Source organism: Mustela putorius, unplaced genomic scaffold, assembly GCF_011764305.1.
Source record: "Mustela putorius furo isolate JIRA1106 unplaced genomic scaffold, ASM1176430v1.1 tig00003901_pilon_pilon_pilon, whole genome shotgun sequence".
NCBI classification, from domain to species: Eukaryota; Metazoa; Chordata; class Mammalia; order Carnivora; family Mustelidae; genus Mustela; species Mustela putorius.
This window is the reverse complement of record NW_025422049.1, coordinates 21,941,495-21,959,266: the sequence shown is the minus strand read 5'-3', so window position 1 is coordinate 21,959,266 and position 17,772 is coordinate 21,941,495. Positions and strand designations below refer to the sequence as shown.

Sequence of the window (17,772 nt, the reverse complement as noted above, 5' to 3'; positions counted from 1 at the left end):
CTGTCCCCAAGGCAAAGCCATAGGAAAAATTTGGTTGTGGTGGTGGCTGGGGTTGGAGAAGGTCATACCTTCTTTTCCTGGAGTCTTCTAACAAGTATTCCTTAAGTTATATGCCAACTCCCTTCCTTATAGGCCATCCATGGGAGAATATGACCCTTAAGGTCAAGAGAGCAGTTTCTCTCTGGGGCCCCTGAAGAGAAAGAGAACACTAACAAGGAGCCTAGATAGACACTGGTTAAGATTCACCTCTTCTAGAAAACCTTCCCAGGCTAATTCCACCTAATATTAGGCACTCAAATACCTTCACAGTCTTTAGAAAGTATGATTTGTAAGGCAGATTTCATATACTGTTCCCCTGTTTTTCCTACTTGGTCATTTCTTTCTTTGTGTGTGTTTTTTTTTCTCTGAGGCAAGGACTACATTTCATTTCCCCTTCTCTCTACCTTCACTGGCAGCTGCTGTTTCACCCCAACCCTCTCCCTGCCTCTCACCAGCCTGGCCTTAGCTCTTTGATGATACTATGGTCTCACATTGGGATACTGACTACCTGATTGTGTTAATGATTTATCTTGAAGTCAATTATGGTCCTTGGAAATCACCATCATCCCTAACTTGGACCTTCTCTTTACCTCATTCTGTGAACATGCACTGGTTTCGTTCCCTCTCTGGGTCTCTGTTATACTATCTATAAATTTTTTACAGTGGTAGCCTCCCCTAGCTTGGTCAAAATCTGTTTGTGGAATCAACAGCTTGTGTTTTGTCTTCATTCGGTTGAAACCAAGAAAGGTTTGGAAGGAATTATTTTAAAAGACAGATTTTTCTTCTCTATTGTGATTCTAGAGCTGGGTAGGGGGAAGGATGCTTATTTGCCAAGGAGTGGGGAGAAGGGGCAGGGTGGACAGGGCCAAGAGCAGCTAGGGGTGAGGGAATAACATCTAGGTTTCTGACCTTGACCACCTGTCCAGGGCTACAATTTCCATGGCTTCTGACACTTGTGCTGCCACATCCCACACCAAATAGACCCAAGTATCAGTTGGAGGATTCCAGGACCTTTTCTTTTTATTTCTACCCCAAACCACATTTCCAGATGTCTCTGCAGCAAAGTGAAATTCCACACAGACAAGGCTTAGAGAAAAACAGAAAATGAAACAATTGGCAGTGAAAAGCAGAAAGAGAAGATGGAGCCCTTAGAGAAGGGAGTATCCCTAAGGAGGTGGGGACAAGGGGAGGAGAAGGGGAGGAGGAGAGGAGGAGGAAAGCAGGCCTGTCTCTTTAAGGGGGTTGGCTGTCAATCAGAAAGCCCTTTTCATTGCAGGAGAAGAGGACAAAGATACTCAGAGAGAAAAAGTAAAGGACCGAAGAAGGAGACTGGAGAGACCAGGATCCTTCCAGCTGAACAAAGTCAGCCGCAAGCCGACTAGCCAGCCGGCTACAATTGGAGTCAGAGTTCCAAAGACATGGGTGAGTTTCAGAAACTTTAGCATGGAAGATTCAAGCAGGCACAGAAATTTGCAAAAGAATTTCCAGCTCTAAGGTTCTGGGTTTCCAATGGTTTCAATGAGTTGTGTTTTGGCACTTGTTTTGTTTAATTCCTTAGCATTCAATTAATTTAACTCCTTCTCTGCTGTACTGAGAATGATGCTTTATTGCCAAGGAACTCCAGCAGCATGTGGAGAGTATCACAGGTTTTTGGAAAGAATGCCCAGAGGGTTAGATATGGTCATGTGTCCTCCTACCCCCTCACTTTCCTCTACCATCTCTTTTCCCCTGTTCTCAGGCCCTGGTAGTGGCTGCATCAGCTGACATCCCTGATTCTTCTGGAGACAAATGAGTGTTGGCTAGCCTTCATGTATAAAATAACTACTTGCTTGATATAAAATTTGGACCTTGTTTGGTATCAGAAGGAAATTGGGGAATTGGGTAAGATGGAATTCAGGCTTGGCTATGGCTAAGAAGGCCAATCTCAGGTTCAGGAAATGAAAATAAAAGCCTCAATGGATTTTCCATGGGGAGTGGATATGGATAGTGTGTGTGCGCGTTCACGCGTGCGTGCACACATGCATGCATGCACACATATATGGGTGACCATATCTAGCAAATATTACAGATTCAGCCTTTCTGAGAGTGTGATTCAGACTCTAAATCCCTCCTATGACAAGGAGGCTTCTGGGATGCTAGGGCTGTTACTGACTTAGCTGAGTACTGAAGGCTTCTCCAGGTTCTGTGACCAAAGAGAGAAACTATAAGGTCTAGTCTTTTGTAGTGTCTACTTAGAGCAAGGAGTACAGAGCACAAGGGTCTTTGTCCACACAGGATGCCACAGAGGTATGTAGACATCACTCACATTTGACAAAAGAAGAGTAACAGCTTGAATGCATCCTAAATGAAATGAGAATCAGTTATCCTCTGTATTCAACATCAAGTGTAGTACCCAGAAGACTCCAGCAACATCCATGGAAAAAGGTTTTAGATTATATTAAGCTGGTGTCAGCCTTTAGGTTGTTTCATCCTGAGAGAGATCTTTGAACCATGTATTCAGCATGGATAAATAAGAGGGCAGGGCACTGGACTAGAGCCAATGCAACTAGGTTCGAATCCTAGATCTGCCACTTAGAAACTTCATGACCTTGGATAGATAACTGTGAATTATCACTTCATCTTCTGGAAAATGGGGATAACAATAACTGCTTTGTCTACTTTCAGGGTTGTGAAAATCAAGTAATAAGATGTGGATATCCTTTGAAAATGGGCAAGCTCTATAACAACTATAAATAATGAAAATACCAATCATTATGCAATAATAATAAGCAGACTTTTACTCTTTCCAAAGTGGTTTGGGCTTTCTTTGTGTATACTTTGTGCACTTGGGTAAGAATCATTTAACCAACTGAGTGTGGCAAGGTGAGATGTGAATGTTAGGGGAACTCAGTTCCTACCCTTAGTAACATCAGGAATCCTATAGAGCAGCTGATTGGGTAGGTTGTGAATTAAAAAATGGAGAGGGAGTAAAGAATGATGTAGAATATTACTTCCTTAGGGGATGAAAGACTTGAAGAAAAGGCAGGAACAAATGAGGTGACCACAGGGACAGTTAATGGTTGTGGAGGCTGGATGATTTCCTCCAGGGGAATCTCCAGGGGAAATTGCCACAGATAAGGGCACAGTTGAGGTTGTGTATTGGATCCCAGATCTTGGGGGTGGGCAATCCTTGGACCAGGTGCACATGAGTGTGTAGCCATTGAATTTTCATTATTCAATAATAAAGTTTCTCAAGTACTTTGTATATAATGGACCATCTCTAAAAAGGTACTGTGCTGCTACAACTTCTGACATGGAGTGTGTTACTGTTCAGTAATCATAGTAGACAAATTATATCATGGAGTCTGGGATTGGAAGGAACTTTAGAAATTGCCTGAGTTAACTCTCAACGCAGGATTCCTTTCTACAACAGCTGATTAAATGTTCTTATAGCCTCTGTTTAATCACCCCCAGAAATGGAGAGCTCACTACTTTGACCATATACAATCTTACAGGTTGGGGAAGCAGAGAGGAATACTGAATTCAGTATTGTCTATATGAAAGGTTTATAGGGGAAATGATAGTTCATTAATCCTTGTCCTGACCTGGGAAGGGGATGTTCCAAATGAGTCTTTGGGGGTAACAGTTGAACCAGAAAAGAGCTAAAGTGCGGTAGTTGATTATTCTCTGCTCAGTAACAGAATGCTATTACTGAACAGCAAAACACTGGCTCCTGTAAGCCTGTTGTCTGAGAACAGTGGCTGTTACCCTGGTAACCAGACTGTGATGCTTCCCTCCAAAGGTGGCTGTTTGCCAAGCAGTGTAGTTTTGGCTGGTGCAGACTAAGTGAGGGTAGCCCAGGCAAGAAAGAAATGTGGATGCAAATCAGGATTCAGTTTTACAAAATTCCTGAAAACTAACTGAATCCCACCAGGATGGCAACAATGCCACAAGAGTGCCAAGAGCCAAAAAGGAACTAGATCCAAACCAGCATACTCACTAACTCTTCCTAGAGACAGTGACTAAAATGATTGAGACAGCCTTCCCCACCCCATCCCTCACCTGGGTCCTGCGGAGCCAGAGGAGCTCTTGAAGAGCCAGGCAAACTGAAAGGTCTGCTTTGCTTGGAGGAGCTTTTGCACTGGCTCTGTGCTATGAAAGCTGGAAGTTTACTCAAGAGCTTCACAACTAGAACTATTCTCTCAAAGCTATGTGAGTAGTAATAAGGCGTAAGAAGCCCTGGGAGGGAGATGGGTCAGAGGGGACATATAGTGTTTAAACTAATCAAGGCACTGGTACCTAGCCAGTGGCATCTTTTCCCCTCATTGCTTTTTTTTTTTTTTTTTAAATCTTGAAGCCCTGAATACCATCCCCAGGGTAGAGTTCTTGGTCTTGAAAGAAAGCAACTGTAGAAATGCCCTCCTTGCCTATAGAACTTCAGATCCAGAGAAGATCTAGTTAGGGCAGTGACATGATCAGGTGAGGTCACATCAGCCTGGAAGGCAAACAGAGCTGGTTTCCCCTTCTTTCCCACTGTTAGCACCTTCCCTGTGCCAAACTTACCTCAAAAACCCTGCAATACTGATTGATTAATTCCTCCTTGGCCATTTAAAAATGGTCCTAAGGGTGATCTCGCAGCTCTGTACTTGCCTTTGAGCCCTCTGCTAGGCAGGGCTCTGGAAAAAAAATCACTACAACCAAGGAGAGAAGAGGAAATTGTGAGAAACTGCCCTAAGGAACAAGGTATAGAAAATGCTATCTCTTAGCTTCTTGTCAGATACTTCTCTTTTACCTCTGCATAAGTGGGCAAGATGAAGACAATGTGTCAGGAATAAAGTTTAATAATCAAGCTTCTATTTCAACCTCCAAATGTTTGGGCTATATTTACACATCTCTCTCTCTCTCTCTCTCTCTCTCTGTGTGTGTGTGTGTGTGTGTGTGTGTGTGTGTGTGTGTGTCTTTGGGGAGGAATGGGAAGTATAGGAAACAAGTTGGTCCAAATGCTCTTGCTATCGTAATAAGAAATAATAATATCTGTCCAAAGAAGAGACTGAGATTCCTTTTTATTTAACTTTGTCCATATGACTTGACAATCCATCAGGCTTAGATTCCCATGTCCTAGTGGTTGCAGGGCCCCTTTCTACCACTTGAATGCAGTATAAGTGTTGAGTTCATGTAGGGAAGCCAAAATTATAGTCGGGGCTTTGTCTGACCAGGATAAGGCCTAAAGCAAAAGTCTTTGTCTCTGGCACCTCCTGATGATTGTTGTTTTACTCCTAGAACCCACCCACTGATCTCCATCCATCCCCAGTACCAGTCACGGTTGCTCTTGCATCTTGGCCCTGTCAACACTATAGGCCCCAATCAAGGAAGCCTCTGTTCATGGAGTGAGGTTAAGGGGTGGGTTCTGGGAGGAGGGTAAGACTGTAGTGCAGATTAGAGACTTAGAGAGATGGGGCCAGTTTTTCACTCAATGAGCCTGCCTGTTGTTTAGCTCTATTGTATAGGGTTCTTCTATCTCTCCCTTTGTCAGCTGGATTCAAGGGACAGGCTAGGAATTGTGCAAAGCACAATTGGTCTCTTTCTACCATCTCTTTCGATGAAAGCCCTTCCTCTCCTCCCTTTGATGAGCTCCCAGATTCACACTGAATTTCCATCATGGAGCTGGTCCTTGAGGCGTGCCCAGGACATGGGAAAGGAAGGGCTTGGGCGATCTTGGCTCTGCTTAAAGAGACAGCATGAGATCAACACAGTCTCTTGGATGGGCATGGATCTGGATAATATTATCAATAGTCCTGTTGATCTTTGTCAGATTCCTGTGAAGACTATTGGTCAGAAGGGCTTGAAGTTCTATCACAGATTGATTAGACTCGGTTTAGAAGTTTGCAGATAAATCTAGCCAACATCTTTGCTTACATTTTTCCCATGGAACTTGGTCATATACATTTTAGCACTAAGTTATAGGTAGCTTTGATCTTTGATTCACAGACACAACTTTCTTCTCCCCAGCAAGACTGAAAAGTCATTGAAGAAAGGGACCAGGCTTTATAATTTCCTTTTGTTTCTCATAGTGCCCAGCTTATTTCAAAAATGCTTAATAACTGTACTGAATCCACATCAAAAGAAATGAAAGGAAAACAGTGGGAAGGGTCATTATTTTTTTCTATGACCTCTCATCAAAGTCAAGCAGTTTAATCCAATTGAGTTGTATGGGTAATATTATTATTGTAGTTCTTTTATGCCAACTCTACCATGTGACAATCTGTACTTAGCCTGAAAAACGTGAGCATGACTTCTGAGAGAGCCAAAGAACTCCAGAATACCTAACAGCCTTCCTGAATCAAACCAGTATCCTTTCAACCATGAAGGGTGCTGAAATGGAGAGGTTGTGGCTTTAGGTTATTGTTCACACATTCCCAAGGACACTTCTTGGGCTGTGAAAAATCAAAGTGAACCCAATGGACCTTTCTCAGAATGCTTTTTTAAAAAATATTTTATTTATTTACTTGACAGACAGAGATCACAAACAGGCATAGAGGCAGGCAGAGAGAGCAGGAAGCAGGCTCCCTGCTGAGCAGAGAGCCCAATGTGGGGCTCGATCCCAGGACCCTGAGATCATGACCTGAGCTGAAGGCAGAGGCTTAACCCACTGAGCCACCAGGCACCCCTCAGAATCCTTTGACTGTCAACGACTTTGATGAAGACACATTTTTTTTTGCATGTTCTGAGTTTTTCCCAGTTGAAAACTGAAAGTTGATTTTTTGCTTGATCAGACTGACTGAGATTCCTCATTTCTGCTGAACTTAGATGTCCCTAGAACCAACATTTCATCTGTGAAGAGATGGACATGTAATGTGTATGTTGATATTGTTGAGCTATGTAGAGCTCTGGAGTGACTTATCTGGGGCCATTTATTTCCAACTCCACGTTAAAGACTCATTAAAATCTATGTTTTTCTTGTCCCTTGCTTTGAGTGGCAGTGTAGTGGAAAAGGGGTGCCAAGTTATTTGAGATGTAAGAAAATAGAAGAAAAATTGTATATAAAAAGAAAGTATAGGGGTTCCTGGGTGGCTCAGTGGGTTAAAGCCTCTGTCTTCAGCTCAGGTCATGATCCCAGGGTCCTGGGATCGAGCCCCACATCGGGCTCTCTGCTCGGTGGTGAGCCTGCTTCCCACCCCATCCCCCCCGCCTACTTGTGATCTCTGTCAAATGAATAAATAAAATCTTTAAAAAAAAAAAAGAAAAAAAAAGAAAGTATATGAGTGGATGATCCAGAGTTGCTTCCAAGGCTTAGCCCTTTATTACCCAGTAAGGACATTACATATGACCCTCTCTGGTTATTTGGATGATGATCGAAGGATCAGATACACTAAAGAGGATTTTTCCTTATCTTTATAACACTAGAGGGGGCATCAGCTAAAACTTAGAATATAATTCCCTGTTTGGCTTAGAAAGAGTTCAAGTTCCTTCATCCCTGATCACACCTGAGCCGTTTAGCTTTTCCCAGTGTGAAAAAGCTCGGGTAAGAGTGGGTGGCACAGGACGGTCACTTGCTAGGGTGGATGGCTGTCCTTACTCTGGGCTAAATAAACAGTTCTGCCATTGTTCCCTAGGTCTGACCCCCTCCCCACCCCCAGGCCTGCAGGCCCCTGCAGAATACCAATGAGGCTCCTGGGATCTCAGGGAAAAACAAGGCTTCTTTGTCTAGGGGAGCTATGGAGGGCTCTGTCCAAGCCCTGACCCTGTGCTGTGGAAAGAGGGAACAGAGAGGTCACTGACCTTCTCCTCCCCCTACCCTCAGGCCTCAGAGACCTTCTTTACTAGAAGAGTCTAAGAGTTTGGGGGTGGGGAAGAGTTGGATAGACAGTAGCAAAGTGGCACCACTATTTATTTCCAAGATCATTTTCTTAACTTACAGGATGCATCTAGTATCTTAACCTGTTGAGAAAGAGGAAGATTGATTTCTGGAATGTTTCCTGAGAAAATGATCAATTTCAACTGCTGTGTTTTTCTTTCTGGTATATACATGCGTGCATGTGTACGTTTGCGCACATGCATGCTCACACCCACGTGCGGGCACACACACACACGCACACACACACACACACACCATGGCCCAACTCTGATGAAGTGCTGTTACCAAGTACTACTGCAAAGTTCATACTAAGTAAACTCTGCCTCCCCTACAGCAGCAGAGCTACAAACTGATCGCTTCTCATAGAAGCAGTCTGATGGTAGTTCTTTAGTACTTGGAAAAAAAGATGAAAATTCAGTTCTGCTGCAAATATTAGCTACTTATTCTGCTTGTCTTGGGCTTCCAAGCCTCATCTCTGATGTCACATACCAAATCTTTGAGGAAGAGGCTCTTTGAGGACCAAGGAAGGGCTTGTCATTTTAGGGGATGTTGGGTAACAGAACTCACTCATTCTGTGGTTCTGAGAAAAGACAAATGCTTCTACCTCAACTTTCCCACCACAGAGATAATCTGGTCCTTCAAAATCTGTTCACATTGCATCAGCCATGCAAATCAACAGGTATTTAAGCACACAGGGCTAAAAAGAAACTGTACTAGTATTAAGAGGGTTGATTAAAGGACTCCCCTAGTCCTTGCTACCGTGGCATAGACAAGTGAGTTTTGGATAAAAATTCAAAGCTAGGGGTGCCTGGGTGGCTCAGTGTGTTAAGCCGCTGCCTTCGTCTCGGGTCAGGATCTCGGGGTCCTGGGATCGAGTCCCGCATCGGGTTCTCTGCTCGGCAGGGAGCCTGCTTCCCTTCCTCTCTCTCTGCCTGCTTCTCTGCCTGCTTGTGATCTCTGTCTGTCAAATAAATGAATAAAATCTTTAAAAAAAATTCAAAGCTAGATATTAGTACAACTTGCTTTCTTTTTAAAAGGAGTTTCAACATGCTTTTCCAAAAGTAGTTTCTCAGCACATTAGCTGAATATGATTCATATATACATTATATATATATATAATATTACATATACCATATCTATCTATATTATGTGATATATGAATAGATGTATAAAATCAGCACACACATGCACACACACACATACACATACACACATATATGCTTTATATATTTGGGATCTGTCCTGGTGGCCAGAGGGAGCCACCCTTTCCTCATCTAGTCTGCCATCTACTTGACATTTGTTAAGTTTTATTCCAGGAGCACCTGGGTGGCTCAGTGGGTTAAAGCCTCTGCTTTTGGCTCAGGTCATGGTCCCAGGGTCCTGGGATCGAGCCCCACATTGGGCTCTCTGCTCAGTGGGGAGCCTGCTTCCTCCTCTCTCTCTGCCTGCCTCTCTGCCTGCTTGTGATCTCTGCCTGTCAAATAAATAAATAAAATCTTAAAAAAAAAAAAAGTTTTGTTCCATGTGGCACTTACAGCATGGGGTTAATGCTTGGGGAACAGCTTTTCTTGGAGTGTATGACTTCTTGTGTGCCTTTCTTGTTTCTTAGCAACACTGGCATGGGGACTGGGGTGATAGGTCTCGTTATCTCAGGGACTCCTAGTACTTGGGGACACCTGTATTTCCAGGCTCTGGCGTGTTTTCATCATGCCAGAAAGATGTTTCATGCTTTGTTGACTTTGTATAGAGTCTTTTTGTAGCTGTTTTGACAGAACTCCAGTGTAAGCCTGAGGGTGCAAACATTGGCCAAGCTGTGATATAGAGGGACAAAACAGCCATGCAAAGTGTTCAAAAACCATTAAGCTTGCATTTTTATTACTGTGAATAATAGTCATGCTCCCATTACCATCTTCTGATCTCTGCCAGTTTCCTCCTTCCCTTTGGACTGCTCTCCATATAATATTCTAGATGAAAAAGAAGCAAGCATTCCTTGTGGCAAATACACACAATGTTCAGGAATATTCAGGAGCATATAATTTCCAAAGTTTCCCCCACCTGGAATGCTCTCCAAGACTCAAAATACTGTTTGACAATACCAATATCTCTGGCCTGCACCCATCCCTTTTTGGAACTTTTGTCGCATTTACTTCTGTAACCACTTACTTGGCTGCCTGAAATTGTTAGTTGAAAATATTAGGTCTACCTACCTCATTCTTCTCAGTAAACAAAATACTCCCATATGGCAAAGTCTATATCTTTTATGTTTTCACCTCCCACATAACACCTGGCATAATGTTGGGCATATAGTAAGTACTCTATAAGAGTTGATAAATGAAACAAACAAATCAGGATAAGAAAGGAGAAGATGATTGCATAATCTCCCTGGCTTGCTGCTTTGATGACTGATTATTTTTAAAAATCCATACATTCTGAGAATTAAAAGCAAGGACTTATTTTCAAGAATGAAACAGAGTAATGGCTTTGGATCAATCTCACATTCCAGAAACCTAAAGTTGGAGACTCTCCTGCTTTTGGACTCAGGATGACTACTCCATCTGTGCCTGTGAGTGCAGGGCTTGACTGGTCTGGCACATAGGTATGAGGGGCATGAGCTCCTTATGGAACATCCCTGAATTTTTCCCTCTTTCCTTCCCAGGCTTGTTAGAGTGCTGTGCAAGATGTCTTGTAGGGGCCCCATTTGCTTCTCTGGTGGCCACTGGATTATGTTTCTTTGGGGTGGCACTGTTCTGTGGCTGTGGACATGAAGCACTCACTGGCACAGAAAAGCTAATTGAGACCTATTTCTCCAAAAACTACCAGGACTATGAGTATCTCATCAATGTGTAAGTACCTGTTATCCTACACAAACTGCTCTCTTTTTCTCCCTCTCTCCCTGGACACATACAGAACTCATTAGTTCCTCAGTGATTAATAGGGGGTTAGTATGGAGCCAGACAGGATTCCTGAGTCTTCCCTCTGTTCGCAGATTCCACCTACGCCCCATCTGAGGTCCTGAGTGAGGGAGAAGTGCCAAATATAGAAGGGGGAGGTCTGTCTGCCTGCCAGCCCACTTTTTACTGCCCACCCTCCACTACGCTGGCTTTGTCCCACATGTTCTAACTTCTGCCCATGGGGTTAACACTGATTGAGTTGGAGCCTCTGCAGTAACAGGTATGGAGAACTCAGGGAAGGTACAATGACTGGACAGATTGGGGCCTTCATCCCTCTTCTTCCTGGTCTAGCTCCTCTCTGCTTTCTCCTCTGAGCGAACATCTCTGAAGGGTCAGGCCAAGGAGAATAGGGCCCCAGTTCTTCAGGTCCAAGGGTAAGCAAAGGATGAAGGAATCTAGTGATTCCTCTAAAGAATCCCTAGCCTTGTTTAGGAGCTCACTCAAGTGAAGTGAAGCTTACTTATGCAGGAAGGGAACTGGGCCTCAGTTAATAAGATTTCCTGATATCTTCTCCTTATTTTCTCATGCAGGATCCATGCCTTCCAGTATGTCATCTATGGAACTGCCTCTTTCTTCTTCCTTTATGGGGCCCTCCTGCTGGCTGAGGGCTTCTACACCACCGGCGCAGTCAGGCAGATCTTTGGCGACTACAAGACCACCATCTGCGGCAAGGGCCTGAGCGCAACGGTAACAGGGGGCCAGAAGGGGAGGGGTTCCAGAGGCCAACATCAAGCTCATTCTTTGGAGCGGGTGTGTCATTGTTTGGGAAAATGGCTAGGACATCCCGACAAGGTGATCATCCTCAGGATTTTGTGGCAATAACAAGGGGTGGGGGACAATTGGGCGTGAGTCTGTGGCCTCATCCCCACCCAAGGCTGGGTCCTCTCTAGGGGCCTGGCTTTTGAGTGAGGAAGTGATGGCTACAGCCGAACGAGAAGGTCAGGAAGAACGTGGTGCCCAGCTGGCTTAGCCTCACCTTTCAAAAGTTCCCTAGAAATTTTCATCTAAAAAAAAAAATAATAAAAGCGTGAGTTTTGTGGATACTTGATAAAATCAGACCATTTCTAAGCCATCTGTTGGTATTCCTTTACTCTCCTCTTAGCAGGGACCACGAAAAAATTAGATTCGACCACCTAAGAGCCTAAGTGCTACCCACGGATTGAGTGCAAACACCTGATCTGAGAGGGAGGGTTGATCATGGAAATTAAATAATTCCACTCCTAGGTGGGATTCTTAATATTCTGGGATTCTACACTGTTGGAGGTCTCAAAGGAAACTAGCATGGATCTACATATTTAATGCTTCATCTTTGTCTGAGGGTTATCCATGCTTCTAGTGAAGCACACATTGGTTTTCAGACTCTAGAGTTAAGATCTTTGGGGGGTTGAATATATGTGGGTTACGGTGATAACTTTCGTAGCCAACAGTTGGCTTAAAAAGGTTTTTGAATCCAAAACTTAAACCTCCTATTGGTTTGCTCAGTGACTAAGGATGAAAAGTCCTATGACAAGGAACATTTTCTAAGCTCAGCGTAAGGTGAGAAATGGCACGACTTTCTTTCAAGATCTGTTTTGATTTCTTTACACCTTATCTGCCCAAAAAAATCTCCTGAAGCCTCTCTAACCCAGGGATCCTCCTCACTCCAACCCTCACCCATTCCCCCCACCCTCCATCACACTTGGGGCCAGTTCTCTAGTAGATATTGCCAATGACATTTGGCAGAGGTGCCCTGATTACTAATTTATTTTGGTGGAGATCCCTGGAATCTGGTTTCCTATCTGGCTCATGCCAATCCAGGATCTCCCAGTTTGTGTTTCAATGTCTGTAGGCCGATGTTGATTTCTAACCACCCCCTGTCAATTGTTTTAGTTTGTGGGCATCACCTATGCCCTGACTGTTGTGTGGCTCCTGGTGTTTGCCTGCTCTGCTGTGCCTGTGTACATTTACTTCAACACCTGGACCACCTGCCAGTCTATTGCCTTCCCCAGCAAGACTTCTGCCAGTATAGGCAGTCTCTGTGCTGATGCCAGAATGTATGGTAAGTTAGGGTATTGCTGCCTTGGCTCCCCTACCCCCTGTGAAAGCACTATATATTTGGTTCTTTACTTGGGATGACAAGTGTGGTAATTATAGGGAAAGATATTATGGATGCCTGGAACTTAGTTTGTTATTCTGTCCCCACTGAAGCTGGAGAAATTTCTTCCCTTGGAAGTGAACTTTTGTTGGAAGTGGTAGGAGTTAGTTTTCTTGGTTGTTCACTCTGCTCTATCCTGGTTGAGAAGCCGTACATTTCAATAACACACAAGATTACGCAACAGTTCAGTACCACCTTCTTTTTTTTTTTTTTCACATCTTTATAAAAGAGGATCCTGATTGTTATTGAGATTCAACTTTTCAACCAGGATGATTAAAGATGTAAGAAGGGCTCTGAAATAAAATCTCCATGGAGCTCCACAACTCCATGAAGCTCTCACCCTGGTTGACCTGTGTGTCTTACTCAGGTGTTCTCCCATGGAATGCTTTCCCTGGCAAGGTGTGTGGCTCCAATCTTCTGTCCATCTGCAAAACAGCTGAGGTGAGTGGACCATTTGAGTTCTTTTAAGTGGAAAGGCTAGTACCATACAAATTTCTACCCATGCCTTCAATTTTTAAAAAGCCACAGATTTTTGTTTGTTTGTTTTTTGCTGGATTTTGAGCAGAGATGTTAAAACATCTCTTTTCCCTAGAGCCACATAGAAAGACTTCATTCCAAGACTTCCTTCCTTAAAGGAGAAATTTGTAGTTTTAAGTAAAGATGGAGATTAATGACAAAACCTCCAAATGAACAAAAATTATTCTTTTAGCTAAAAACCTTATCAAGAAAATTATTTAGGCTTAGAGACACTCATAGCTTTCACAAAAACACTTTCAGTTTGGAACCCCTCCATCTCTAATGAGAAGTAAAAACAAAAAGTACATTTGAAAGAGGAAAACACAGTATTGCAATAGATATCATCTACGAATGAGGCAGGGGAATATAAGTAAATCCTGAGGAAGAAGGCAGTAGCTTTAAACGTTTAAAACTTTAAACCATGACGTTAAATTTTGGGATCCTGAGTAAAACTGGAGGGAAACAGTTGATTAAAATATTTTATGAGTGTTTTATGAGTATTCTATGTTCTGAGTACTAATGGGCTAGGTGCCGTGATGTACATTAAAGAACAGGAGGCCTACACTCAGGGAAGTGACAGTTTAGTTACAGATGCAGAATTAATACACAGGAAGATATCAATGCATTCAAAAAGCTGCATGCATGATCCAGAGAAAAGCATATTTTTACAGTTGCAAGAAACTTTTCTCCATTTTGCATTTTCTTGCAGTTCCAAATGACCTTTCACCTGTTTATTGCTGCATTTGTGGGGGCTGCGGCCACACTGGTTTCCCTGGTGAGTTGTGTGAATGTGATCTTGGCAAATAAATGGTCCTGGGATAGCTTGGGTACAGCTATGCTGAAAGGCAAAAAGATAGATTGCTAACCTTGCAACACTGGAGAGAAGCGCCTGGGAAGAGACAACAAAGTGTAGACTGTGAACTACTTTGAGTTGGCAAGGCAGAAAGACTTCAGAAATCAGACAGGAACAGGAAAAGTGGTGTGAGGAAAGAGAGGGTAAGAGATTAATAGAAATGATAATATTTAGCACTTACAGAGCATATAATATTGCCAAGTGCTTTGCAGTCAAAGAAGCATTTAATTTTCAACACATGCTGGTCAGATGAGTGACAAGAACAAGGAAACATTACTGAACATGATTTTCCAGAGCCAGGAATTCTATCTGTTGTGAATATGAATCCACCTTGGGCACTCTCCGAGGGATTTACTCTCCTGAAAACATTGGGAGGACCTTCTAACATTATTAGAACTGTTATTACTACAATGTGATTCTGTGCTCCAGGTCCTGCTGATGGTGTTACAGTGCAGTGTCAGTGGGGTGAATTCGTTGTTCAGATTAAAAACCTAGGGCACTAAATGGTGAAGGAATTTATCTGTAGTCATTAAATAAGTAGTGATAAGGATAAGCTCACAGAACTCCTGGCCCCTGCTGCTGAGGCTTTTATACAAACTGGAGTTGTTCCTCATTCCAGAAAATGGGTTGATGCATGAAGCAGGGAGGGCTGTACTGCAAGTGTGGCTGTGTGTTTGCAGCAAAGAGCCTGTGACCCCAGGGCACTCAGATGTGTGGGTGGGATGATGTTAGAGCCCAGTGCATTGTTCACTTTCCTGAGGAAAAACCCAGTGCCAGAACTTAGCACAGATGTGGAATAAATCCTTGTCAAATTGGTTCTCTGGACTTGAGCCATTAGAAGGAAATATCTCAGAGAGGACTTCAAGTATGTAGTATGAAAGCCTGACATGCTGTTTTTTGCAGATCAGGGTTTTTTTCTTCATTTAACTGATTTTATTTGTACCCTTCCTCATTCACAAAAGCTTTGGAGGAAGGAGGGCTTCCTTTTCTACTCTCACTCATATTTTCTCTTCTCTTCCTACAGCTTACCTTCATGATTGCTGCCACTTACAACTTTGCCGTCCTTAAACTCATGGGCCGAGGCACCAAGTTCTGATCTCCTGTAGAAATTTCCCTTTCTCTAATCGCGAGGCTCTAACCACACAGCCTACAGTGCTGCGTCTCCCATGTTAACTCTGCCTTTGCCGCTGACTGGTCCTCTTCTTACTTGACGAGTGTAACAAGAAAGGAGAGTCTTGTGGTGATTAATGTCTTTTTGTGGACTCTCCCCTCTTATGTACCTCTTTTAGTCATTTTGCTTCACAGCTGGTTCCTGCTAGAGATGGGAAATGCTTCAGATGGTGACTCCCCAACTGCAAGTCACAAAGGAATGGAGGCTCTAATTCAATTTTCAAACATCTCCTGAGGATCAGGAAGTGTTTTCTCCTCAAAGAGCACTTCCAGTGATGGAAACAAAGTGAAAAGAAAGATGCTCAGGTAGAGAGAGGGGATGTACCTGGTCCTCTCGACATCTCAAATATATTCTCCTTGATGTACAAAGCAGAGAACCCACTCCTGTCTCCCTCTTACCACTGAAGATAGAGGGGGAAAAAAGGGAATGTTAACAAAACAACAAGAGCATTTGCCCAAATCTACCTATTGCAGCTGGGAGAAGGGGGTCAAAGCAAGGATCTTTCACCCATAGAAAGAGAGCACTGACCCTGATGGCGATGGACTATTTAAGCCCTAACTCAGCCAATCTTACTTACAGCATAAGGGAGCGTAGTGTCTGTGTAGACCATGTGGGCCCCTGGCCTTACACCTTATTAGAGAAGAGAAGCAGGGTATTGTCAGCATCTTCTCACTCCCTTCTCCTTGATAACAGCTACCATGACAACCCTTTGGTTTCCAAGGAGCTGAGAACAGAAAGAAACTAGCTCATAAAAAAAATAAAAATAATAATTAAAAAAAAAAAGACTGGCCTAAGGAGCAGCAGTTGTTAGTGGCTAATGGTGTAAACTGAGCCAGCCCTCTGGTAGACACAGGGTAGATAACTCTTTGGATAGTGTGTCTTCTTTCTGTTAATTAGTTGTATACTCTGGCCTCTGTCATATCTTCACAATGGTGCTCTTTTCATGGGGTATTATCCATTCAGTCATAGTAGATGATTTGAAGATCTTGATTTGTTTCAGAATGCATAGTTCACATTTGCTAGTTCATTTATCACTTGTTTGGGGTTGTACCAGAAAGGTCTAGAGAATGATTCTTTGATTATGATTCTTTAACAAATGGACATTGAACGTTAAACATTGCAATTAATATTGAAAATTGGCTAGTTCCGTACATCTACTGGATTTTCTCCAAATTATTCCACTTTTTGCAGAAATGGATTGGTGAACTTGAGCCTCAATTGGAATAACCTATTTGACTATTCTTTTTAAGCTAGTGGGGGATGATTTGATTTAGGAGGGTTAACTCGGTGTACTTAAGAGTCAGGTTTAACATACAGGTTATTCTCTCCTAGTATAGATCATGTAATAGAATGTCCCAGCCATCAGCTATTCAGTTGGTAAGCTTCCATGGAAACAGAAAGGTGGAAAGAGTTGGAAACCTGAATAACTCCAAGGTTTCGGGCTTCTCTTTCTGTGTTTGTTAACTTTGAGTTAAAAAGGAAAGGCTGATTGGTCTTTATGGAAAGAAAGATTTTACAGATATGACTGTAAGTGGCTCTTTTGTTATAAAAAGTTGTGTTTTTCTACCCCCCCCCCCGAAGTGGTTTCAGCAATGTTCAAGGAGATGTAAGATGTTTGCAAAAAGATACTTAATATTTGTTTTCAGACCAGTATACCAGATAAGCTTCCAGGCTGCCTAGAGGGAGGAGACGGAAAAGGTTCTGTAAGAAACCAATCAAGATCAAGGAAAGTGAAGTAATCCATATTCTGTGTTTTGTTTTGATTTAATAATATAACAAATAACCAACCCTTCCCTGAAATCCTCCCATGCATACATACACACATATACACACACAAAGAAAGTTAACTGAAAGTGTTTCCTTCATTTCTGATACAGAATTTCAATTTTAACACACATAAAGGATAAACTTTTAGGAACTTATCTTACAAAAATGAATTTTATAAAATTAAAGAAAAATAAAATTAAGAATGTTCTCAATCAAACATCGTGTCCTTTGAGTGAATTGTTTTGTTTAACCCCACAATAGAAACTTGAATAATTAGACCCTTATTGTGCTTTGTTTAAAGGACCTTTTTTATTTTTCAGTTCATCCAAGTTATTCTCACAACAATTTTCTGACATAAAAAATAGATAAATCACTTATATTTTTATAGCTTGGGACACTAAGAAACAGTCAAAGTAAATTACCCAAAGAAACCCAATAATCACATACCTGAGCTTGGACTAGAACTCATGTGGGGTTTTGTTGTTGTTGTTGTTGTTGTTCATAGAA

General features: G+C 42.6%; 1 protein-coding gene across 2 annotated transcripts; it reads left to right on the top strand.

The window, feature by feature from the left end:
* The first annotated feature begins 1,300 nt into the window (after nt 1-1,300).
* Nucleotides 1,301-17,482, top strand: PLP1 (proteolipid protein 1). 2 transcript variants are annotated; one of them, XM_004778679.3, is made up of 7 exons: nt 1,301-1,461; nt 10,530-10,716; nt 11,355-11,616; nt 12,694-12,862; nt 13,326-13,399; nt 14,184-14,249; nt 15,352-17,482. In XM_004778679.3, exons 1-7 carry the CDS (start codon nt 1,458-1,460, stop codon nt 15,421-15,423), a joined length of 834 nt encoding a protein of 277 aa, XP_004778736.1. In that variant the 5' UTR covers nt 1,301-1,457; the 3' UTR covers nt 15,424-17,482. The 2 variants fall into 2 exon arrangements, with proteins under 2 accessions (XP_004778736.1, XP_004778737.2); XM_004778680.3 differs by having other exon boundaries at nt 1,302-1,461; nt 11,355-11,511.
* Nucleotides 17,483-17,772: the final 290 nt, after the last annotated feature.

Bases quoted from the DNA above. Each gene is read 5' to 3' on its own strand.
- PLP1 (XM_004778679.3), top strand. The intron at 12,863-13,325 runs GTAAGTTAGGGT...TGTCTTACTCAG, and splicing joins TGCTGATGCCAGAATGTATG to GTGTTCTCCCATGGAATGCT. The intron at 13,400-14,183 runs GTGAGTGGACCA...ATTTTCTTGCAG, and splicing joins CCATCTGCAAAACAGCTGAG to TTCCAAATGACCTTTCACCT.